Genomic DNA, 25,805 nt, shown 5'->3' with positions numbered 1-25,805 from the left:
AACAAGCTCCAAGAGAATGCTAAGATGCTAGTTCACAGGTCAGGAGGACCCCCAAGCAGGTCCATGACTTCCTCCAACCATCACTTTTTCATGCAGAGCCTGGGCTTCAATCTAGGTTTCTGAAAGACAGACCTCCTAGGTTCAATCAACCCTTCCCATTACATAATGATTAGGAACTTTACTAAAGAAGTTTGCCTTAAAATCAAAGAACTAGTCTAGGCACAGTGGCTCACACCTATAATCCCAACACTCTGGGAGGCTGAGGTGGGTGAATCATGAGGTCAGGAGTTCGACACCAGCCTGGTCAACATGGTGAAACTCTGTCTCTACTAAAAATACAAAAATTAGCCGGGTCTAGTGGGGCATGCCTGTAATCCCAGCTACTCGGGAGGCTGAGGCAGGAGAATTACTTGAACCCAGGAGGCAGAGGTTGCAGTGAGCTGAGATCACGCCACTGCACTCCAGCCTGGGGGACAGAGTGAGCAGAGTGAGACACCATCTCACCAAAAAAAAGAAAAAAAAAAAAAAGAAATCAAAGATTTAAAGTGAATTCTCTTTTAATTATATACCAAATCCTGGGGTAGGAATAGCAGCTGGATTTAAAGTAGTGATTGCAGAAGTAAATTGGTGGAGCAGGACCAGGAGGAGTTAATCACACCAGCCTATTGATAGTTCTAGCTCCCCATGTTGGCTGCACTGGAATCGGTCACTGTAGCTCACCATTAACCCTCTGCTTGCCCGGCCCCTCCAGGTTCCTGGCTCACGTCAGCTCCTACACAGAGACGCCAGTGGTGGCCTGCATCGTGTCCGGGTTCCTGGCAGCGCTCCTCGCGCTGTTGGTCAGCTTGAGAGACCTGATAGAGATGATGTCTATCGGCACGCTCCTGGCCTACACCTTGGTCTCAGTCTGTGTCTTGCTCCTTCGATACCAACCTGAGAGTGACATTGATGGTTTTGTCAAGTTCTTGTCTGAGGAGCACACCAAGAAGAAGGAGGGCATTCTGGCTGACTGTGAGAAGGAAGCTTGTTCTCCTGTGAGTGAAGGGGATGAGTTTTCTGGCCCAGCCACCAACACATGTGGGGCCAAGAACTTACCATCCTTGGGAGACAATGAGATGCTCATAGGGAAATCAGACAAGTCAACCTACAACGTCAACCACCCCAATTACGGCACCGTGGACATGACCACAGGCATAGAAGCTGATGAATCCGAAAATATTTATCTCATCAAGTTAAAGAAGTTGATTGGGCCTCATTATTACACCATGAGAATCCGGCTGGGCCTTCCAGGCAAAATGGACCGGCCCACAGCAGCGACGGGGCACACGGTGACCATCTGCGTGCTCCTGCTCTTCATCCTCATGTTCATCTTCTGCTCCTTCATCATCTTTGGTTCTGACTACATCTCAGAGCAGAGCTGGTGGGCCATCCTTCTGGTTGTTCTGATGGTGCTGCTGATCAGCACCCTGGTGTTTGTGATCCTGCAGCAGCCAGAGAACCCCAAGAAGCTGCCCTACATGGCCCCTTGCCTCCCCTTTGTGCCTGCCTTTGCCATGCTGGTGAACATCTATCTCATGCTAAAGCTCTCCACCATCACATGGATCCGGTTTGCGGTCTGGTGCTTTGTGGGTAAGCAACTTCCTTTGGAGCCTTAAGAGTTCCCTTTTAAGGTCTTAAGCATGCTTATCCCAAAATTACCTCCTAGCTGGACTAGGCAACTCCGTTCCTAGAGAAATCTGGCTGGTTCTATGGACCCTTGTGTTCCGCCTGAGAGTCAATAAAGCCAGTTGTCCCCTTTCTGCCTGTAATGTTCTTAGTCATTGGTTCTGGAAAAATGATGTTGATTAATCCATCACTTTACTGAATTACTGAAAGTTCTTTCTATATCAGGATAATTAATACCAGAAAAAGTCCACTTAAAGTGAATCCACATTTTTAAGGTGACAAAAATAGCATAGTATAATTGGGGTCAGGGGATTTGGATGGAATTTTATCATAGAAACTAAGAATTGTAAAATGAAAAACTATCTTAGATTTCACAAAATTAAATTAAAATAGTAATTATGCTCTCATTTTTAGATAATGAACAAGGTGTGAATTAAGTGTGGATTTTTTGGCATAATTTTTCTGACAAAATTGAATCATGGCATCATTTAACATCTCTCACTTCATACTGACTTTTGTAAAATATTCAAAAGTTTTTCATATTTCCCAAGGTCCTTTCTTCATTCATTGACATTCCAATCATTCACTTGGGAAGTACCCATCATGCCACCATCCCTACTGATTTTCTCTCTCCTGCTGGTAATAACTAATATGACTCTGTTAGGTCCTCAATTGTCTACAATTTTGGGTGTGAATTCAAATTGTTCTCTAAACTCACTTTCATGGACTTCAAGAAGTCCTGTACCTTCTCTAAGATTTCTAATTTTACTTTGTGATCCATTTCTATTGTATTTGCAGTACTTGCTTATCATCTAGGACAATCTCTGATGTTCATGAGGTGGCTGGGGATTGATGCTAGTAAGAACTTGAGAACTGTAATGGGAGACTCATTTTAAAGTTCCTTAGTCACTATTTGTATGTCCCCTGAACAGCTTGGTAACCCTGGGGTCTCTGATAACAAATTCTTAGCTAAAGAGGATCTTTAGAAGCTCTGGGGAATAGAAGAGTAAACCCTGCCTAAAGGAGATGCAAGACAAACACACGAGTCACTTAGCCCAAGAGAGTCCAAAGAGACTCTTTTTTTGTTGTTGTTGTTGTTGTTATTTGTTTGTTTTGTTTTGTTTGTTGTTGTTGAGATGGAGTCTTGCTGTGTCGCCCAGGCTGGAGTGCAGTGGCTTGATCATGGCCCACTGCAACCTCCGCCACCCAGGTTCAAGCAATTCTCCTGCCTCAGCCTCCTGAGTAGCTGATATTACAGGCGAGTGCCACCATGCCCCACTAATTTTTGTGTTTTTAGTAGAGATGGGGTTTCACCATGTTGGCCAGGCTTGTCTCGAACCCTCAACCTCATGATCTGCCCACCTCAGCCTCCCAAAGTGCTGGGATTACAGGCATGAGCCACTGTGCCCAGCCCACAGAGACTCTTAGTGATGAGCGGCAGTGCATCCGCTCCTAGAGGTCAGGAATACAGTTGTTCAACATGTGTCCTCCGTGTCTGGAGCAGGGTGCCCGCAGTATGTGCTCAAAAATACTTCTTAAATTATTATAAAGTACTCTTCAAAGGGGAAAAAGGAAAACTTCCAGTCAGAATTGCCAGAAAAACCTTGGAGGGGATAGAATACAAAGTGGCCCTATAAGTTAAGATATAGATAGAAAGAAGTGGGGCAAAACGTAGCAACCAATGGAAAGGGCATATGTCTTCCCCAGAGGCCTGACTCCTTGCTTCTGAAGGCTGCTCTATGGCTTCCTATAAGCATTTTGTCCCAATTTTTCACTATTCTAAGTCCCCCTGGTTAGACTTCAGGAGGATTTCTTGAGAGGACCCCACTGACTCATCAAGATTTTAACCATTTTTTATAACACATTTACAATCTCTTGGCTGGGCATGGTGGCTCACGCCTATAATCCCAGCACTTTGGGAAGCCGAGGAGGGCAGATCACCTGAGTTTAGGAGTTCAAGACTAGCCTGGCCTACATGGCAAAACCCCATCTCTATAAAAAATGCAAAAATTAGCCAGGCGTGGTGGCAAGTGCCTATAATCCCAGCTACTCAGGAGGATGAGACAGGAAAATTTCTTGAACCCAGGAAATGGAGGTTGCAGTGAGCTGAGATCACACCACTGCACTCTAGCCTGGGAGACAGAGCGAGACTCCATTTCAAAAAATTTTTTTAAAAAAATTAATATTTTAAAACTTTAAAAAAAAATACAATCTCTTATCTCTAAACATTTTTCCACTGGAACATGTAGCTAGCCAATGCAGATTCTACTCTGGATAGAAGTGATGGAAGTGGGTAGAAATATTTCAGTCATGTATTTGTCAAATTATTCAAGACACAGACACAAATATACATAGACTTATTTATTCATAGACTATTAAAGTTGAAAAGGGCCTTCAGTGTCTAGTACAATGCTACCCACAGTGTGGTGCCCATTCCATTGGTAACATTTTCAACTGGTATTAGAAAGCATATGAATGAACTTTTAAAAATATTGTACAGTTATTATACATTTTCACCTGGGTTAGAAAAACCACACATACACATGAATCTGGTGATTTCACAAATACTATTACTTGGAAAGAGACTACAGATGACTTTTTTAAATTTAAAGTGTGAGTCATATTAAAGAAAAAACATTAGTACTACCAGTACAGATACCGTATGATTCATAGGAATAGTAATAATGAGCACTTGTACCGTGCTTATCACATATCAGCCATTATTCTGAGGGCTTCACTTACTTATTTATGTAATCCTCACAGCAATCTCTATTTTACAGATGAGGAAACTGAGGCACTTGCCTGAGGTCACATAGCTAGAATATAGCAGAGCCAAGATTAGAACTCAGGGAGTGTGGGGCCAGAGGCCATGGTTATAGCCTAAATGGTTATATACTAAAAATGTGGTATATAACTAACTGGAATTGGAGAAATACAGTTGTAGTCCACCACCTTCCCACTTCTCCCTCTCTCCATTTAATGGATGACTAAACTGAACCTCCAAGAAGTTAAATAACGTGCTCAAAGTCAACAGGAAGTTATTCAAAGAGCTATTACTAAAACCCAGTAAACCCATGCTCAAATCTGGGGCTCCTACTACCCCACCAGGGTGCCTCTGAGCAGACTCATTTCATTAGAACGTTCGACAGAGCCTAACACATAGCATCAGGGCTGGCCTCATGGGCACACTGCTGTGCACAGGGTCCCATGCTTGGTTTAATGCTCTGCTGCTGCCATCTTGAATTCTTAATAATTTCTGAACGAGAGGACCCATGTTTTCATTTTACATTGAAAACTCTATAGCCAGTTCTGCAGAATATTTATGGCTCCTGAAGCACCAGAGGCATTTTGCAAAAACAGTCAGGTGGCAGGGGCCCTTACCTTTGGAGTCAAACAGCACCAACTTCAAATCACAGCTCCGCCCCTCCTTTGTCTTGTGACTTTGGGAGATTTACTTAACTTCTTTGGGTCTCAGTTTACTTATCTGTAAAAATGCAGATAATTTTATCAGCCTTGACCTGGTTATTCTTTGGGGCTTAAATGAGAAAATGTTGAGAAAAGCAATAAGAAACATGTATTTCCTGCCTTTCTTTTAAAAATCTAAAATGATTCATTGTCCACAAGTATGGACAGACTGGCTATCATATGCCAAAGCACGATGTGAACCTGCAGCGACTCAGGCTGCCCTTCCAGCTATCAGTCAGAGGAAAACTCCCTGAGCGCCTTTTGTAATCTTGCTGATAGCACAAACTCCAAACTCCCTCCAGAAACTGCTACTCGCTGACTCAAAAGAATGCCACCCTGCAGAGTGGGGCTGGCCAGCCAGAGGGCACAGAAGTCTGCAGTTCAACAAGCACCCAGTGATTCTGATGCACAGCCCGCAAATCACATTTGGGAAGGACTGCTAGTATTTCTGGGCACCTGCTGCTAACTGCTTTAGTATCATGATTTTTGAAGGCTGCTATATGACTAAGTTTCACCCAGAACAAAGATTCTCAACCCTAGGTTGAGAATCACCCTGGGTTGCTTCTGAAACATTCTAAGCCCAGGCTTCCACAACAGAGATTTTCTGATTCAATTGGTCTGGTGGCCGAGTATTGAGGAATTTTTTTTAAGTTCCCCAGGTAATTTTAATAGGCAGCCAAGTTGACAATGATCTAGATCAATGCTCCTCAAAGTGTGACCCCAGACCAGCAGCATCAATGTCATCGGGGAACTAGTTAGAAATGTGATTTTGAGGCTGGGCGTGGTGGCTCATGCCTGTAATCCCAGCACTTTGGGAGGCCAAGGTGGGCAGATCACCTGAGGTCAGGAGTTCGAGACCAGCCTGGCCAACATGGTGAAACTCCGTCTCTACTAAAAATACAAAAATTAGCCAGGCGTGGTGGCGGGCATCTGTAATCCCAGCTACTCAGGAGACTGAGGCAGGAGAATCTCTTGAACCCTGGAGGCGGAGGTTACAGTGAGCCAAGATTATACCACTGCACTCCAGCCTGGGCAACAGAGCAAGACTCTGTCTCAAAAAAAAAGAAATGTGATTTTGAACTCTACCCCAGGTCTACTGAATCAGAATCTCTGAGAGCAATTTAGGGTTTAACAAGCCCTCCAGCTGACTCAAATGCGTGCCACTGCTCTAAGGGGAGAATAGTTTTATCAAGCAGGGCAGACAATTTAATTACAAAGACTTGTTTTTCAAAAACTATTTTTTGCATATATAAAATATATCCAACCCACAATCCCAAATTGGCTATAAAATCCTTAATGGTCTTATAAGATAAATATGTCACCTCTGAACTTCTGAGCCTCCAAGATATCAGATTTTTCTTAATCTCTCTATACATAGTGTAACTTTCTGGGGAAAAACAGTAGAGATATTTTTAAATGGAGCTGCTTATGAAACTGAATATTTACATGATTAGGCTGAGTCATAACTTGATAAACTTCTTAAGACACATTTTTTTATCCAAGCTTTTCTAAATAAATCTTAATTGTGGCATTTTTGTAACAATGTTTTGCTAAGCTTTTGACCTTCAGAAGAACACAACTCAGAGAGTAAAACGAGGCACAAGCCCCAACAAGATTATCCAGCACATGTTTCTTTTCCTTCAGACAAGAAAAGGAATACAAACACCAAATATGTATTAATCCCAGTAAAGTGAGCACAAAGTACCCTTCATTTTCCTTTTAGCTGATGCAGTTTTGTGAAAGAACCTCTCAAGGGGTTGGGCAGAGTCTCAGGGAACATGGAACTAGCAGGGGCTCAGTGAGAATGCTGCACCATGGTATCTTCCAGGGCATCCTTCGGGCCTGCTGTTCCCTGCGGGTTTTTATTATAAAGTAACCACCTGTTAGAATAGCTTGCCCTTACCATAGGATTTGCCATGTAGGAATTTTTTCAGTCTTTCTGAGGAAATCAAATTCTTGTCTGTAGATTTAGAGGACAGGACTTGTGATACGGGCAATGGACCTCATGAATCCTATCTCAAAATAGAAATATCCCAAAGAGAAGACACATCTCATGGTCTATACCTGAGCTATTATCTGAAATCCAACTGGAAATTGACCCAAAGCAGCCAGGTGAGAAAAAGAAGAAGAGGGAAAGAAAGAGCAATGAATTGGGACCTGATAACTAAATTCTTGATGATATGTCCCATAAATAAGCTTGAAATTCTCCTTGGAGGCAGAGGAAAAAATAACGGGCTCTTCCAATGTCAAAATTGTGCTCAGACGAGCAAGAATAATCCTGAAGGCCAGGATGAGGTTGGCAACAGGGCTGGTGGGATTCCAAGGAGGGAGAGTGAAGGTAGAGTGTGGAGGTGGATCATGCAATCGTGAGGCTGTCTGCTGGCAGAGTGCACTGCCAGATGCAGAGCGGGCGGAGCACTCACAGGGCTTTGCAATCAGTGGCAGCTGAGACACTGGCTCTCCTGTGATCCCAAAGAATGAAGAGGTGGAGGGCACAGAGCTGGCATGCGCAGCTTACCTGGAACAGAATTCAAGCCACAACAGAGGGGATGTTTGCCTTCTTTCCCTCAATATTATGTTTGTGAGATTCACGCCCATTGTTGCTTATAGTTTCAGTTTGTTTGTTCTTGTGGCTGTCTAGTCTCCCACTGTGTTAATATACCACAATATATTATTCATTCTAGAGTCCAGGGACATTTGGGTTGTTTCTAGTTGAGGGCTGTTACAAACAGAGCTGCTGTGAACATTCTTGTACATGTTTTTGATGGACACGCGGACATGTATCTCTTGGGTTTCTGTTGAGTTAGAATTGCTGACTCAGACTACCAGGTTTTTTCACATTCTTTAACAAGATTGCATTACTTCTCATGGCCATTATATACTGCAAATAAAATAAGCATCCCCAACCCCGTTTTGCAGATGAGAAACTGAGACATAAAGTAGCATGACTTCCCATTAGATCAGCTGCAGGGTCATGGAGAGAATCTCCGCCCAACTTCATCCTAAGCCTGCTCTTCCTGGCCACACCATATTAAACAAGCCTTGTCGTTATTATAGTCAACAGACTCGTGGTGGTATTTTAAAAAATAATCAGCAATAGTGGGAGTTGGTGGGGTTGAGGTGGGTGGGAAGGATACCTTCTCATTACCACCCAGTCTCCCTTTCTGCTTCGGCAAATGTCTGTTTTGGAAAGTTGATCCCAGAGTAGTCAAAATAAAAGCCCTCTAGGCATAACAAAGTGCCTCAGCTATCTGCAGTGGGCAGAGCTTCCTGCTGGAAAGTGCACCCCAGCAAGAGGCAGCTCCACCCAGCCTGAGGTCAGGTGGCCCACCTCTCTCGGTTCTACGTATGGAGCTTCATGGAGAGGACAGGGAGTTCCCAGGAACTCTGGAGATAGGGGACCTGGTCTGCAACCTAAGTGTGTGCCCTCAGAGTTGGAAATATGCTGTTACTGTTTGCATTACTCAGTCTCTTCAGCGTTGAGTTTTTGTTCTAGGATTTCTCCTGTATGATCAAGACCCCCCTTTCCCACCTCTTACTTGTAGGTTTGGGGTCATTTGCTTAATTTTCACAGGATGGATAAACACAGGTGGGTGAGCAGGTATGTCACCTGCTGATGCCAAGGTACCCTAGTATATGAAGGCAAGCTTAGCTTTTGTAAACCTTCCCTGGAGGCACCTGGGTGGGACAGGAACAGCCCTCAGGTTAGAGTTAAGAGATATGAGTCCCAGTGCTATTTCAATTACTGATTTATCACACAGTTCTTAACTTCCCTGGGATGATGGATGAGAAAGTGCTTTTTTTTTAATATAAAGTGCATTACAACCACAAAGTATTTAGTATCATAAAGAAAGCCCATTCAATTGCTAAAGGCATGATTCTTGATCTTGTCTAGCCTGAACTTCTCATAGACACATTTTCCACTGGGGAACTTCTGTCTAGAAAAGAAGCCAAAGCCTCCCTTTGAATATTTCCCGTCACTGCAAACAGACTTTCTTTTTTTTTTTTTTTTTGAGACGGAGTCTTCACTCTGTCACCCAGGCTGGAGTGCAGTGGCACAATCTCAACTCAATGCAAGCTCTGCCTCCCGGGTTCATGCCATTCTCCTGCCTCAGCCTCCAGAGTAGCTGGGACTACAGGCGCCCGCCGCCACGCCCGGATAATTTTTTTGTATTTTTTAGTTGAGACGGGGTTTCACCGTGTTAGCAAGGATGGTCTTGATCTCCTGACCTCGTGATCCACCCACCTCCGCCTCCCAAAGTGCTGGGATTACAGGCGTAAGCCACCGTGCCCGGCCTGCAAACAGACTTTCATAAGACTAACCACCATTACCTTTGACCAGGGCAGGCATGCAGCCCACGTGCCCCAGTCCAACCATGTCTGTGTTAAAATATTGAAACTTTTTTTTTTTTTGAGATGCAGTCTCACTCTGTCGCCCAGGCTGGAGTGCAATGGCGTGATCTCAGCTCACTGCAACCTCCACCTCCTGGGTTCAAGCAATTCTCCTGCCTCAGCCTCCCATGTAGCTGGGATTACCGGTGCCCGCCGCCATGCCCAGCTAATTATTTTTTTTTTTTTAGTAGAGACAGGATTTCACCATGTTGGCCAGGCTGGACTCGAACTCCTGACCTCAGGTGACCCACCTGTCTCGGCCTCCCAAAGTGCTGGGATTACAGGCGTGAGCCACCGTGCCCAGCCAGAATATTGAAACACTTCTGTGTTTACTGCTAACTAGTCACTTTCCTGCACACACCAGGCACCCCCACCATGACCCATCAACTCAAAAAAAATAATTCCAGCCCCACAGAGGAGGCTCCAGGACACTGCTGTAGCACAAAGGCTGACACCCTCTGATTTTTAACATCACACCTGCCTTTAGTTTCTTACTGACATAAGTTATGTAACTACAAAGCAATGGCTCTAAGTTATCTGCTTTTAAGGTACAGCAGAATTAAATATCCAAATAGAATAAATAGTATTATTTGTGAAACAGCCATCTTATTCTTGAGGCTTGGTTTCAAATGACTTCTGGCTTATAGCAAAATCAAATCCACCCTCAAAAGATATGAGACTGCCCTCTGCAAGAGTTTACAAAAGTATATGATGCCGTTCCCAGTGACCATCTGGATTAGCGGTGCCCAAAAACTACTTCAAGCAATGATGGCATCATGGGAATACGTGTGTAGCCTCGTAAGATGAAGAGTTTTCCACACACATGTAATAATTTAGATAAATTTTAATACTGCTGGATATCAGATAATATTAAGAACTTATTATAAATTTTTAGTTGTGATACTGCTTTTTTTTTAGAGATGCATACTCAAATATTTACAAATTAAACCTATGATAGAAGGGATTTGTTTCAAAACAATCTGTAGAGAAGGGGTCAGGGGAGGGAGCGTGAGGGGAGCCGGTGATTCATGATCCTATTCACTCCACTTTTGTATATGTTCTTCCAAATAAAACGTTAAGCCAAATTGTTTTCCATCCCTGGTAGGCAGGAGATGTAAGAGGGATAGAAGCGCCCTGGATTAGGGCATGGGGAGACCTGGAAGGATTCACTGTCCACCTGCTCACTGTGTGGCTGTGGACCTTCCCTTATGTTTTCTGTGCCCACTGTCCTGTTGTCCTGTCTGTGAAGTGTGCAATGCACATAATCACACACACACACACACCCCTTCCCAGACAGGTTAAAGGGAGTCTAAACAAAACAAGATACTGTTTGTGTAACATTTTGAGCTCTTTGGGACAAAGGTGCAACATCAAAGATCCATCATTATCCTAACCCAGCACACAGAAATGCTTTGTGAAGTTTAGTTTAGATGATTCAGGATTCCCAGAACCCCTACAGATTTTTCAGAAACTACCTCATGCTTCGTTCTCTAAGCCAACTAAAAAGAGGAGCAGAAACAAAACACCCTGCTTCCACACAGGAGGCGTGGAGCAGCTCTGTTTACTCCTCCGACACAAAGCCCTTGTTTATGTGGGACAGATGGTAATACGTTTCTCTTCTCTTCTCTCTCTCTCCCTCCCTCCCTTCATCTGTTCCTCTCTGTTTCTTTGTCCCCCTCCATTTTTCTTTTCTCCAGTCCTTCTCAGCTTCACACCACTTTTCCTGAATTGACTCAAGGGCCAGCAAGAAAGATAGACACACAGAATGCCAAGCCCTAGGGGAACGGCTTTGCATCTACTATTTACTCTACCAGGCTGCATGCACACGGTCGCTTCTTGTTTCACAGTACTCACATTTGAAATGCATTTTTGAAGACAGAGTGACACACCTTTGAAACTCCAGGGGGTTCAGGGCAAACATGAAAAGACCCATAAATATTTATGTGGCAAGTTTCCATGGATTGTCTTCACAAAGTAAAAAGTAACCACAGTCAATATGTGAGAGCGCGCAGACACAGACACACACACACACACACACACACACACACACACACACACAATGTTCCTTCCAGGCCTGGCCACTCCCAAAGAACACATGTAAACCTCTTATCACATGTTTACTGCACTGGGCATAGTCTGTACACCAGCCTGGTGGAGGGGAGAGGAGGTGTGAAGGACTAGACATGCAAGAGAATTCTCTCCCTCCATGTATAAAGCTGGTTCCTCTCCTTCTCAGACCCAGGCAAGTCACTTATTCTTTCCCAGCCTCTGTTTCTTCTTCTGTAAAATGAAGGTTTTAGAATGCATAGGTGATCTATAGCATCTTTTCCAGCTCTAAATATCTATGATTCAAGGTTTTTAGAGAATTCCCATAATATGAATCTACCTGACACCCAAAATACCTTGTGGGGGCAGGGACAGGTCTGTTGGAATCGACAAACCAGTGATGAGTGATGTCAAACCAGTGACTGAACAATGACCTTTGTGGTGGCAGAGGAGAGACGTTTGGGGCAAAGGGAAAAGAAAAAGATGGTATTAAGTTCAGTAGGGAAATGAGTCGTCTATAAGCAAAGTCAGAGAAGGGCATCAGAAAGGAAAGAATTGGCATAATAGGTACCAAGCAGGAGTAGGAGGCAATATTTGGCATCTGCCTGGGTGTCTAGAAGAAAAGATGGCAAAAAAGCAAAGCTGTGCAAAAAGAGGTGTGCACAGGTCCTGCCTGGTCGCCTGAAATCCATTCTCAGATCCCAAACATGCTTCAGACAGAGGCATTCTCCAAGAACCAGCACACTGGCACTCTTAGAAGAGGCCTTAATGTGATGCCCTGTTCTACACAAGGATAATAACCATCCCCCATGGCCACCCCCCACCTATAGAAAAGAAAGAGTAAATACCCTGCTTTTAAAAGATGAAATCACTATTTGAGCACTAATAGCTACATCTGCAAATAATTAACTCTGGGATTTATTACCAATTAGGACTATAAATCTGTGCTTACTTTGGCTCCTGGAAAGTTGATTTCACTGGGGAGTGTGGGAGGGACGGGGGACAAAGTCGTTTGAGACAAGGAGGGAGAAATCCAAGCTTAAAAAGGCACACTTCAAATTCAAAAGAGAGCAAGATTTCTCAAGCACCACAGCAGCAAAGCAGGCTTGACTTGCGGTTCTAAGCAAACCAGCCCAGCAGATGCCTGCAGGGTTAGCAAAGTCAAAGAGACTGGTGCTACTCAGAGGAGGATGTTAGGGCCCGGGAAGGAGGTTGCATACTGTATGGACCCCAGTGCCTAGGCCACAGTGTGGGCTGAGTGGGCAGTGGAACACTGTGCCCATCAGGCACAGTTCATTATCTCAGGGACACTCTGACCATTGGAATCACCTGTGGAGTTTTAAAAACATACCTATGCTTGGGTTATACTGCAGACTAATTAAATCAGAATCTCCAGTATGGGGCTAGGGTATCAGAGTGGTTCAAAAAACACCCCCAGGTGACTTTCAAGTGCAGCCAGGGTTGAGAACCACCACTTACCTCATTTCATCCTCAAGCACTCCCATGTTAAGAGGGTTGCTATAGCTCTCATCGTTTTACAGAGAATGCTGAGGAACAGACAGGCTAAGTAAAGGGACCAGGGTTACACAGCTAACAGTGATGAAGGCAGGATTTGAACACAGAGCCCACAGTCTTACTTATCATGTTCTATGGACTCCAAGGTTATGGTTCCCAGACTTCCAGGCCCTGAACCTTCACAGTCTATTCAAGATAGAAAATGGGGACTCAGGCCAGGACTGATGGCTCTTGCCTGTAATCCCAACACATTGGGAAGTGGAAGCAGGCGGATCACTTGAGTCCAAGAGTTTGAGACCAGCCTGGGCAACATGGTGAAACTCCATCTCTCAAAAATACAAAAATTAGCTGGGTGTGGTGGCACATGCCTGTGGTCCCAACTACTCGAGAGGCCAAAGCAGGAGAATCGCTTGAACCCAGGAGGCAGAGATTGCAGTGAGCCGAGATCATGCCACTGCACTCCAGCCTGGACAACAGAGTGAGACCCTGTCTCAAAAAAAAAAAAAAGAAAAGAAAAGAAAAAGAAAATGGGGACTCATAAACGACTTTTATGCATGTTTTTTAAATCATAGAAATGAAACATTAGCATATATGAATGCTACATATTAACGAGGGGGGCAAGTTTCTTTCCTTTGATTGGGATGACGTCAACACAGAGGTTGCAGTGGACATTTCACGCTTATCAGGAGTTCTCACTCATTCATTCAACCAACATTAAGTGCCAATTTTCTGCAGAGTCTATAAAATAGAAACGACCCTGTGCAGATAATCACACAACAGATGTTCTAAGGGACATAATAGTAGCATGCACTAGACACTCTGAGAGCACACAGAAGAAAACAGGCAGCTTGGAGTGGCCATGATATATTACGCCTTTAGTGAGTGTAAAATGTCAAGGTAAATCACAGGATAATATATGCATGCTGCTAAGAGGTGAAACAAGAGATAGAGTCCCTAACTGGAGGCAGAGAATAATCAAATCTTATAAGAAGGTTGGGAATAAACTGTTGCTGATCCATAAATAGTTCACCCAGGGTAGAAAATGCAAATTCCTGGCTGGCAGCTATATAAGTGTAATGAGCCCAATGTCAGCATGGGAGGTGGGGACTGAGGTAACCTAGAGACCCCATATCCTGCCTAAAGAGGCAGCCAGTTCTCAACACCAGCCAAAAATCACCATGTAGAAATGTGGATGCAGTGTTGTCAGACCTTTTGACTTTTCTAGGAAAATCTGTAAATATGGGTTACTTAACGCAAGATCTCCCAATTTTTAAAAGGCATCTAATTCAAGTATTTTCAAAACACCACATAAACCAAAGAAAATACATCCCCGCCCCCACCGCCCCCCTCCACCGCCAACTTTGATTTCATCACTGAAGGTGATCTCTCTGCTAGTCCCAGAATCCCAAAGCAATTGCTTATTCACCTGTACCTTTCCCCTCGCCCCACAGGTCTGCTCATTTATTTTGGATATGGCATCTGGAACAGCACCCTGGAAATCAGCGCTCGAGAAGAGGCCCTGCACCAAAGCACGTACCAACGCTACGACGTGGATGACCCCTTCTCAGTGGAGGAGGGTTTCTCCTACGCCACAGAGGGCGAGAGCCAGGAGGACTGGGGCGGGCCCACTGAAGACAAAGGCTTCTATTACCAACAGATGTCAGATGCGAAGGCAAACGGCCGGACAAGTAGCAAAGCGAAGAGCAAAAGCAAACACAAACAGAACTCAGAGGCCCTGATTGCAAATGATGAGTTAGATTACTCTCCAGAGTAGGAGAAACACACAAGTGGGTAGAAATGGTGATGATTGATTTTCAGTAACTTAACCTGTGGGCTAGAAGGTGAAAACTTTTTTGGCTCTCATTTCACAAATCCAGCCTTCCCCAAATTCAATCCCTAGTCATAGCCTGTCATTTGCTACTTTTGCTCTTCAGGATAGTTCTGTTGAAGGGCTTAACCTGGGTCCCCTAACTGGTCGCCTTGTTAAATAAAATAAATAAATAAACAAGAGGCTATATGAAATTCCACCTTAGGTGCAACCACCAGAGCCGATGGTAGCAAATGTTTCCTAGGCCTTTGCTTTGCTGGTTGAAGCCCAAGCAGGGGCTCTGGGCAGAAGGCAGAATTTCAGTCACCTGAGACATGGGGACAAAGCTCTGTTCTTGGCATGTCAGGCTGAGTGCTGCTCCCCGAGGTCAGGGTGGGTAGATGGGCATTGGCACTTCCTGAGCAAGCATCATTTTATCCTGCAATCTCACCCAAAATTAGTTCATGGAAAAGACACATGCTTCTTTTTATTCACCAACATTCTCACAGCTTCCAAACTATAATTTTAGGATCCAGCAAAGTTCAGGGACTCTGGACCATTTTCCCAGTGGTTTCAGATTCACCATAAAGCAGTCATGCAGACCCAGTGATATGGTAAGAAGCACCATCAAAGCTCTATGTAAATGCCCAGAAGAAAATTAAATAACCATATCTTGCGGTGAAAGCCAGAAGGGCATTGGCAGAAATTAACTCTCTGTCATGGCCTCTCTTATATCAGACTGCAGCTCCTGGTGATATGATGAAAGCGGGCAAAGGTGGAGCATGATTTCATGGCACTGATATGCCTTGAAAAAGTAGGTTGTTTGTTTTATAATCAGATAAAAATCTTTACAAGGAGAAGTGAGCCAGCCACTGAGATCACATTGCAAATTCTCTTTCATATTTCTAAAATTATAAATTCTGAAGTTTTTGAGATATGCAACCACTTGATTGGTGTGCGCTACTCTGAAAACAAAATAGGCTGAAGTATAGCAACTTAGGTAGTTGCATTCCATGAGATCACATTTCACTTCTGAACCTTATTCCTTGGGGGTAGCTCACTTTCAGAGGTGTATTTTTTTTTCCTGTTATTTCCCAGAGTAGTTTCACTGAAGCCCAGAGAAATATCTACCTGGTAAGATGTAAATTTGGGCCATAAAAGGGGCTATTAAAAGAATTTTCTCAGAAATAGAATAGATGAGAGAATTTGCAAAGGAAAAAAACACACATGGGCTATAATATAAATTCTACTCTTGGGTTACAAGAATTCCTGCGGCTGCACTGAGATATGTACGAATGTATGTGAAGGCACAATTTGAATCAAGCTATCACAGAATTAACCAAGCTATTAAAATTAATCAAGCTATTAATAAAATCTCTGTGAGGATTTCCTGAAAGAGGGACAAAAGAAGAAATTCCTCGTCCTTTCTCTCCTGGATGTATCAGTATGCCAAACGTTCTCCAGAACATATTCGCTAACACTCAAGTCTGTTCTTTCTGAAAGGCTGAGGCTCACGCCATCTTGGCATGCTTTAGGATTATGGCAAGGAGGTAAAAGTCCATTTTTTCATTCAACTAACACTGGTTGAGAATAGACCCAATGCTAAGTGACAGGAATGAATAGACGCATGGCACTTGCCCTTGGGGGCTATAGTCCATGGATGAGCAGCACTGGAGCCTGGTAAATGCAGATAAAACAACAAACTTGACAAGTCTCCAGGCTGATGCACTGGGTTTTAACATACATATAAAGATCAATTGAAACTAGTTTTTAAAAAATATGCTTTAAATAAATTACATATCGTAATCATAGCCAATGTATACCATTAAACTAAAATAACTGCAATTTTCTAGATATTTTTTATTCTTCTGTAGTTATTGTTTAGAACTCTGGTTTCCTGAGGTCATTTTGTCATTTTAATATCATGCTTGACAGTGCTATGTTTTCTCTTCCCTAGAGTTAATCATAAAGATACAGTGCCTACTCTGTGAAATACAGCATTAGGAATTAATTATAAACTAATTATCAGTCATCTTTTGAAAACAAAGTTTTGAATTGGCTATAGGACTCAACAAATCTGCCTGGTTTAAATAGAATCTGTTAAGCTTGATACACATCTAGATAGATGAGGAGGGGTTGTATTCATTAAACATGAGAATAGAGAAATAGGAGTGCAAAATAGCAAAATCTTAACATGGGTGAAAGAGCTCCCTTTTACTAGTGAGGTTTAAGTATTAAAGTAACAATAGCCTGGTGGCAGATGAATGCAATTTCTATAGGATGGGAATGGAAAATGTATGCTTTGGTTAACACCATTGCTGTTGATTTCGTGTAGATTCTATTAAGCACTCTCATTTCAGGAGCCATTTTTCCCACATACTATATTAGTATATTTTAAGCTTAGCTCCCTTTATTTTTCTAAAGTTGATAAATCACCTCCCTAGCAACCTTAGTTTTAAAAAAAAATCACTAAGATAGAAAAAGTATTTTCAGGTACATAGACATGTTTGTCCTCAGGTTTACCAGCTTCTGTGAACAGTCCCAGATTTTACAATGCAGTTTTCAAATACCATCAATCACTAGAATGACAATATTACTACTTTCTTAACAGGTTTCTAAACAATGTACGTGTGGGACCACATTAAAAATAAGATCACCTTATAATTATCTTAGAAACTTTGCCCCTTGAAGGGAGTCCAAGGAAGACCTGCATTTTATTGAATTCTGAATAGCAAAAGCTCTCCGAGTGAGATTTCATTGTGTGGATTTGTGGTTTGGAGCCAATTACTTGATTTTTTTTCAGATTTTATTCTACTTATTTATTGGTACTCTGCTTCATTTCAAAAGGATTTGAGGCAGCTACTAAAATATATATAATACAAAACAAAAATTAAGTGAGGAACTCAGGGCAAATAAAAATAGAAACAGAAAGGATAAGACAAAACTAGACGTATATTTAGTACATAAATGCAGAACCCTGACATGCTTTACTAAATTTGCCAATGAGTGACACCATGAAAAATAATAGAATTAGTGGTAATGACAAGAAGAAGTACTTCTGCATGATAAGAACAAATCTTACCCCATGCAGGTAGAGGTTTGAAATAGCATAGATCATTAAAATCCACAGGTAAGCTTCAAACCTAGATTTTGCTAGCTACATGTGCCTGGCATATAGTGTGTATTCAAGAAATACCTGATGATTGACAGAATGAATGAATTGGAGGAAAATGAAATATTTATTCAACAATTATTTGTGGAGTGCCTATTATGTACTATGGCAGATATTGATATCGTAAGTCAGATAAAAATCCAGCTCTTAAGAAATAGAGGAAATAGAGCTTGGTGTGGTGGCATGTGCCTATGATCCCAGATAGTTGAGAGACTGAGGGAGGAGGATCACTTGAGCCCAGGAGTTCAAGGCTGCAGTGAGCTATGATCACACCACTGTACTCCAGCCTGGGTGACAGAAGAATACCCTGTCTCTTAAAAAGGAAAATCAAATAGGGGAAATGGGATATATAAATAAAGAACAATAGTGAATGTGTCAGGTGAGATGAGGGACTTGTAATGTGCTGTGGGGGTTCAAATATGAAGAAGGCCTTCTTCCTCTGGAAAAGTCATAAAGAATGTCACACTTGTGTTGGAACTTGTGAAGTGGGTAGAATTTTATCAAGTAGAAATGAGAGAAAGGCATGCCAAGCAAAGGATCGGCATGAATAAGGTCTACTAGTTTGTGGTCCTCTGGCTAAGAATTTGTGCTGTGCCTCCATTAAGAGAAAGCAAGGAGCTAGTTTGCCTGGAGCACATGATTTATGCATGACTTATACATGCAACAATAAGAAATAACGCTAGGAAGGCAGGCGAGGGATCACTCACAGAGAGACTTGAATGTCACACTGAGCTGACTGGCTTTCCTCGGGTGAGAGAGTGGGAAATAATTGGGGAACTGACGAAAGTGTGAATCCAGGAAGGCTGAACTTTAAGAAAGCTGAGACGCTGGCTTCCTTGCCTATGCAAGGAACTAACAAGCCACATATACACTCCAAGTTGACTTAACAAATCAAAGAGAAAAATAGCTGTACTTTGAGTCCTGTGTCTGCGTTCATCATTAACCTAAGAAAATACAGCCATTTAATACATGGACAAGCAACACAATTTAACAGCCACTTTAAAGTTTTCAGCAATAGGTTTCAACAACTAAACCTAACAACTTTTTATATCTATCTAATCTAAACAGTAAAATCTCAGCTCCAGGTTTTACTGAGCTTGAGTGCTACTTTTTTTTTTTTAGACAGAGTCTCACTCTGTCACCCAGGCTGGAGTGCAGTGGCATGATCTTGGCTCACTGCAACCTTCACCTCCCGGGTTCAAGCTATTCTCCTGCCTCAGCCTCCCAAGCAGCTGGGATTATAGGCGTGTGCCAGTTCTACTTCTTAGTAACAAACTAGTAGCTAATCAAATGCCTACATAATGGTCATGATAAATCTGTTTAAATAAATGGCGGGCGGAAGGGAGTTGTTGAATTTAACAATCATCCTTCTTCAGAATCTATAGGTCAGCCAGAATATAAATCTAGTAATTATTGGAAAACAAAACACAAACTCCTTCAAAGAAATCTCTCTCCTCTATTCTGCTGAAAAGGGTTGGTAAACCTGACATCCTTTCTTTTATTGGAAGACAAATCCAACATTTGTTAGACATCCAACATTTGTTGGAAGTCTACCTTACAAGAAACCACTTCTTATCTGCAACATAAACAGAAGCTGCATCAGGTTGAAAATCCACATAGAAGACTGGAGAAAATTGCCGTCCCCTTTCGCACTAGGTTTTACCAGGGGCCCAAGATGTCAGAGGAAAGTCCGCGGAGGGCCAAACACAGGTTTACCTAATTATGAATCTCAGATTAGAATGCCTTATTGTGTGGAAAAGTCAGAACTCAGGAAATGTGTCTGAAGCCAGAGCGGGTGTCTGCTTACGGAGTCTACGCAGCGGGTAGGGGTCCACTATTGGAGTATAAACCTCAGGTCAGTGAGCAGTGCAGAGGTGTCCCTAACTTCCTATGGAGGGAAAGAGAGGAGAGCAAAGGAAACACATCCAGAAGTCGCCACGAGGGCTGTGTGCCAGCGCTCCATTTTCATGCTGTTTGGAACAAGACGTGTCAAGGAAGATGTTTCTATCCAAAGTTTTCATGGAGCCTCTGCTTCCCCTGTACCTGTGTAGCTCCCTGAAACTGAGGACCCATGTGTCTGCAAAGACCTCTGGAGATCCTAAGAGAGAGAGGCACCAGCAGGTAACCAGTGGTGGCCTGGCCACGAAAGAGTATTTGAAATTAAACAGTGAGCAAGTGCAGAAACAGCATCCCAAACCGCAGGCCCCACCACACGCAGGAACCAGAAAGCTGAAGTTTCACCAAGGAGTTTACTTAGTATTTCTCACTGGGAATGGGGATGGGTAGCAAAAAGCCCCTTTCATGTACATAATGGTTGGTCCTATGTCCTACTTTTATTTTCTCTAAGACTTTTAGAAGAAAGGCTGTTTTAATTTTTTTTCTCCTTAAGAGCAACTTCCTTTTTAAAATGCTTTCTTCTTCTTGCCCTGCTTGAGTAATGCAGGCATCATTCTGAAATCATTCTGAAATACCTAGGCAGTCGCCTTTTGCCAAAATTACTTCTCTAAGAAAATAGAGTGTTCTTTTTTTTAGGACTTAGAACCCACAAGGGGTGAGTGGAAGTTTTGTAGCCCATCAAAGGTGAATATGTGTTCTGCAGTATCAACTAAAACAGTGTACAAAATCATTAAACTGGGCCGGGTGCAGTGGCTCATGCCTGTAATCCCAGCACTTTGGGAGGCCGAGGCGGGTGGATCACCTGAGGCCAGGAGTTCAAGACCAGCCTGACCAACACGGAGAAACCCCATCTCTACTAAAAATACAAAATTAGCCAGGCGTGGTGTTGCATGCCTGTAATCCCAGCTATTAAGGAGGCTGAGGCAGGAGAATCGCTTGAACCCGGGAGGCAGAGGTTGCGGTGAGTCGAGATCACACCATTGCACTCCAGCCTGGGCAATAAGAGCAAAACTCCGTCTCAAAAATAATAATAATAATAATTTAACTGTGTTCTGCACACACAGAATTACAAAATCCCTATAGGACTTTCACAGATAGCTTTGGGCTTAAGGTCTTCGGACAACAGGTAGTTCTAATTTCTTACTCTTTGGGACATTTAGTACATGTTGGTACATATAAGGAAAGAAAATGGCTTATATTAGAGCTAGGAAATGGGCAGCCTGGATTTTTATGGTAGGAACTCACTCTGTGCTTTTTTTTTTTTTTTCTGTTAAGTTTTCTTGACACTGACATCAGTAACATTGGCTAAAGGGAGTTGTGAGTTATGTGAATTTCACCTGCAGTGCAGACTTTAAAGGACCGTGTTCATTCTGATTTGGGGATGAAGAGAATGTTCCATGCACATCTATTGATTGGTCTTGGCAGTTGCTGATACACTTGTCTCATTCACACTCCCAAAGGCGAGGATTTACCCTGGAAATCATAAACCCCCACTTTCCAAAGCAAAGATGCTGTTGATGTTATGATGGTGCATAAATACCTCAACTGTCTGGGCTGAGAGAGGGGGCTGCAGGTTTTTAAGAGAGCAGCTATAGTCCTCATTCCATGTAGTCACATCATCTGATGACAGGACTCCACATTCTAGCTTTTCTCACTGTGGAAAAGAAACGTTACTGTTTAATTCATATCCAAAGTTATAAATACAGCTTGTAAATTTTACTAACTTGTTTCTTTTTCGTTTCGTCCTTGAGAAGTACAACTTGCATTTACAGATGGTAATTCCTAGTGTTGTTCTCTGCTATCTTTTTTTGGTATGAAATTGCTGTATTTGTTAAAGTTTGTTCGTTTTGTGGTTTTTAATTCCATTGGTGTGCTGTACAATGTAGTGTATCATGAAGAAAGAAATAATATGCAGATGTATTATGAAATGTGTTTTATTTTCAAATGTGTGGTGTTGACAATATATTGATTTATCGAGATACTAAGGGAAAATTCTAAATTTAACAAAATGTGTATATTTTAATAAATGCATAAAGCTTTATTGTGTGCCTTTAAATTTAAAAATGGGTTTATAAAGAAAGTCAGAAACAAAAGTGTCTTACTATAAAATATCCATAGTAATGTAAAGCTTTTACACGAGACTACCAAAAAAAAAGAAAGAAAAGAAAAAGGAGCCTTCCCATATTTTGTTAACCTTAACCAGTATCTGAAGTCTGTTACTTTTTTTCCATTCTTAAATGGAGATGAATAAGTGAATTTCGCCTTAAGTGTTTCAATTGTCCTTTGTAGAAAAGCCAGATAAATGAGTTCATTTTGAATTGCATTATTGTGGAAAATTCATTTTCAGAATAAAACGTTTTAAAAAGTACAGCTAATCGACTAATAAAATTTAAATTTGAAGAGAGTCAGTGCCATCCTACCCCTTTAAATTTACTTTGCTTCCATGAGGAGAACATGAAAGTTCCACTTTAGTGGGCTCTCAGAAGAACCTGACCTGGCGCTGTCTCCCTCTCATGTTCTTCTAACAAGGGTACAGGGCTCTCTCAGGGACCCTGCTCACTACACTGCCTCATTAATTACCCCTCTCCCGGTGCAGTCCTACTCAAGCCGCAGCCCCCCACACCCTCTGCACCATCTTATGTCTAATACAGAACATTCAGTTCATTGCCCCCATTTATTTTAAAGAACAATTAGAAGAACAGTATCTGCCTACAGTCCCAAACCAAATTACCATAGCATTGATGGTGGCTTAATTGATCTTACTTGTTGATGGCGCAGGTGGTGATACCTGGAGAAAAAGGTAGAGGGTGTAGCAGGGCCACATATTTTCCATATCACATGGGATGCAAAGAAACTGCCATATCTTTATTTCCTGCAACTCCCTGATCTCCCTTGCAATGGTCCACCTGCCTCGATAGCAGGGGAAGAAAAACAATCCATAAATATATTAATGTTTTATATATAAATGTATTGTGTAATCATGTCTTAAGTGTATTAAGGTATGATGGAATCCCAGTTGATTTCCATTTAGTGTTTTTAGATGGTTGAGTCCATTTGGGATAAATGCTCAGTCTTTTGGATTTCCTCCCTTCCCCCTTGCTTCTCTCCAAATTACTTCTGGAAACAGAGCTTCTGTGATCTCATAAGGAGAGGGGTGCAAATGAGAACTAGGGTACTCTGGACCCCTTAGCTCCTGCAGAATAGCTACCTGGACTGCCCCTGGACAGGTGACAACTGAGGAGAACCTGACCCATCCAGCCATGTGGGCTTCATGATGACATTCACTTTCAAAGTCTGCAGGTCTGGCACTGAACCCGGTCATGAAGTTCCTGCACACTGATGCCTCTTCATTCAGACTCCAGGCCTGGGCTGGCCCACTGAGCCCTCAGCACTTTAGAATCCACTGCATGTCACCCTGAGTCTTGGGGAATCAGAATCACCACGTTAGACTCGAGTATCCAGCCACTTCCTTCACTAATAATACACATTCATTCCTGAGCTCTGCTCATTGAGAATTGGAGCCAATGACATGCTGCAGCTTGCTCATGAGAATGATTGGTAACTTACGACTTCTGTGAGTCAGTTGCTAAATACAACATTATTAAAACTTGAGTTCTATAAACTTACAAATAAATTAATTACATTGAAAACAAAGGCAATAAATACTCAAAGCTATTTTACTATGTTTTACTGTTACCTATGCTCTCGAGGTTATTTACAATTATTATATCTGCATGGCAGAAATACTACATAATGATGAGCTATTGCACATCTCTTCCTCAACTCTATGTTTAGTGAATTCACATTGGAAGCTTGAAATCAGCCGTAGTGGAAGGATTTACACCATGGGAATTGGAAAATGCTACAAAATCAGAACTGTTTTTCTCTCTCAGAGAAATGGCTGTACACATTTACCAGCAGATCACTGCTTATATCCCTTCCAGGTACGTATACCATTACCCCCCAACACACAATGTTTTCAGGCTTTCTCACTCCTACCATACCTCCACCCAGAGGAGGGAAAGCCTGGACAAGCATTTCTCCCCCTCTATTCTACCTCTATTTTTCTTCCCCTGTCCACCATCCATCAGGACCAGCAGGGGCTGGGTTTCCACTCTTTTTTCCTTCTGACAAGGACTCCCTCTACATGTTGTCTTACATATGTCCTCCTGGGGACAATAGCCTCATAACTGGTGAAAGGATTGCCCTTTTTTTTTTTTTTTTGACCACAGAAGAGACTACAAATAGTATCCAAGAGGAGTCATAGGACAATCTAGAAGTAGAGATTACCAGGATCAAAAATAATTGGATTAATATTCCAAAATACAACCTTATTACACGGGTCTTAAAAGGTTATTCAATAACAAGTATTGGGGAGGATGTGAAAAAATTAGAACCCTTGTGTACTGATGGGAACATAAAAGGGTATAAACTTTATGAAAAACAGTATGGCAGTTCCATGGCCGGGCGCGGTGGCTCACGCCAGTATTCCCAGCACTTTGGGAGGCCAAGGCAGGCAGATCACTTGAGGTCAGGAGTTTGAGACCAGCCTTCCCAACATGGTGAAACCCCATCTCTACTAAAAATACAAAAATTAGCCAGACGTGGTGGCACACACTTGTAATCCCAGCTACTTGGGAGGCTGAGGTGGGAGGATTGCTTGAACTCAAGAGTTTGAGGCTGCAGGGAGCTGAGATTGTGCCACTGCACCCCAGCCTGAGCAATAGAGTGAGACTCTGTCTCAAAACAAAATAAAAACAAACAAAAAAGAAACGTGTGGCAGTTCCTCAAAAAATTCAATGTATAATTACCACATAATCCAGCAATTCCATTTCTGTGTATATATCTAAAAGAATTGAAAGCAGCATTTCCAAGGATATTTGTACACCCATGTTCATAACAACATTATTCACAATAGCTAAAACATGAAAACAACCCAACTGTCCACCAATGAGTGAATGGATAAGCAAAATATGACCTATACATACAACGGAATATTCAGCTTAAAAAGGAATGACATTCTGCCATATGCTATAACATGGATGAACTTTGAAAACATGCTGAGTGAAATAAGCCAATCAGCCAAGCTCGGTAACTCACACCTATAATCCCAGCACTTTGGAAGGCTGAGGCAGGGAGATTGCTTGAACCCAGGAGTTCGAGATCAGCCTGGGAAACATGAGGAAACCCAGTTTCTACAAAAAATACAAAAATTAGCTGGGCATGGTGGTGCATGCCAGTAAACCCAGCTACTCCGGAGGCTGAGGTGGGTGGATCCCTTGACCAGCCTAGGCAACATGACAACCCCATCTGTACAAAAAAATATGAAAATGAGCCAGGTGTGGTGGCGGATGCCTGTAGTCCCAGCTATTCGGGAGGCTGAGGTGGGAGGATTGTTTGAGCCTTGGTGCTCAAGGCTGCAGTAAGCCATGATCTTGCCACTGCACTCCAGCCTGGGCAACAGAGCAAGACTCAAAAAAAAAAATCAAATACTTTCACAAATTATGCATCCAGCAAAGGTCTAACATCCAGAACCTATAGGGAACTTAAACCAACAAGCAGAAAACAACCCCATTAAAAAATGGGCAAAGGATATAAACAGACATTTCTCAAAAGAAGACATACAAGTGGCCAACAAACATATGAAAAAATGCTCAGCATCACTAATGATCAGAGAAATGCAAAGCAAAACCACAGTGAGATACCATCTCACACCAGTCAAAGTGCCTTTTTAAAAAGGCAAAAAACAACAGATACCGGAAAGGTTGCAAACAAAAAGGAACACTTACACACTGTTGGTGGGAATATAAATTAGTCCAGCCACTGTAAAAAGCAGTCTGGAGATTT

At 42.5% G+C, this 25,805-nt stretch overlaps 1 protein-coding gene and 1 long non-coding RNA gene across 6 annotated transcripts in view; one reads left to right on the top strand and one right to left on the bottom strand.

Moving 5' to 3' along the window:
• The window catches only part of LOC134758114 (uncharacterized), a 95,755-nt gene extending 81,118 nt beyond the window's left edge, over nt 1-14,637 (bottom strand). For 4 of the 5 annotated variants that reach the window (XR_010133000.1, XR_010132996.1, XR_010132997.1 and 1 more), the window contains exons 1-2: nt 14,510-14,637; nt 5,047-5,149 (exon numbers count right to left, since the gene is read on the bottom strand). This is a non-coding gene — a long non-coding RNA (uncharacterized lncRNA). The remainder of the gene's footprint in view (nt 1-5,046; nt 5,150-14,509) is intronic. The other variant, XR_010132999.1, reaches the window with a different exon arrangement.
• Nucleotides 1-22,362, top strand: part of SLC7A14 (solute carrier family 7 member 14) — a 126,520-nt gene extending 104,158 nt beyond the window's left edge. The window contains exons 7-8 of the mRNA XM_004037997.5: nt 752-1,629; nt 14,535-22,362. Of these exons, the coding sequence (XP_004038045.3) occupies nt 752-1,629; nt 14,535-14,857 (1,201 nt within the window). The 3' untranslated portion in view covers nt 14,858-22,362. The remainder of the gene's footprint in view (nt 1-751; nt 1,630-14,534) is intronic.
• The last annotated feature ends 3,443 nt before the right edge of the window (nt 22,363-25,805 follow it).

The sequence above is a fragment of the Gorilla gorilla genome, chromosome 2, assembly GCF_029281585.2.
Source record: "Gorilla gorilla gorilla isolate KB3781 chromosome 2, NHGRI_mGorGor1-v2.1_pri, whole genome shotgun sequence".
NCBI classification, from domain to species: domain Eukaryota; kingdom Metazoa; phylum Chordata; class Mammalia; order Primates; family Hominidae; genus Gorilla; species Gorilla gorilla.
The sequence above is the reverse complement of the archived record's forward strand: the minus strand, read 5'-3'. Positions and strand labels throughout refer to the sequence as shown.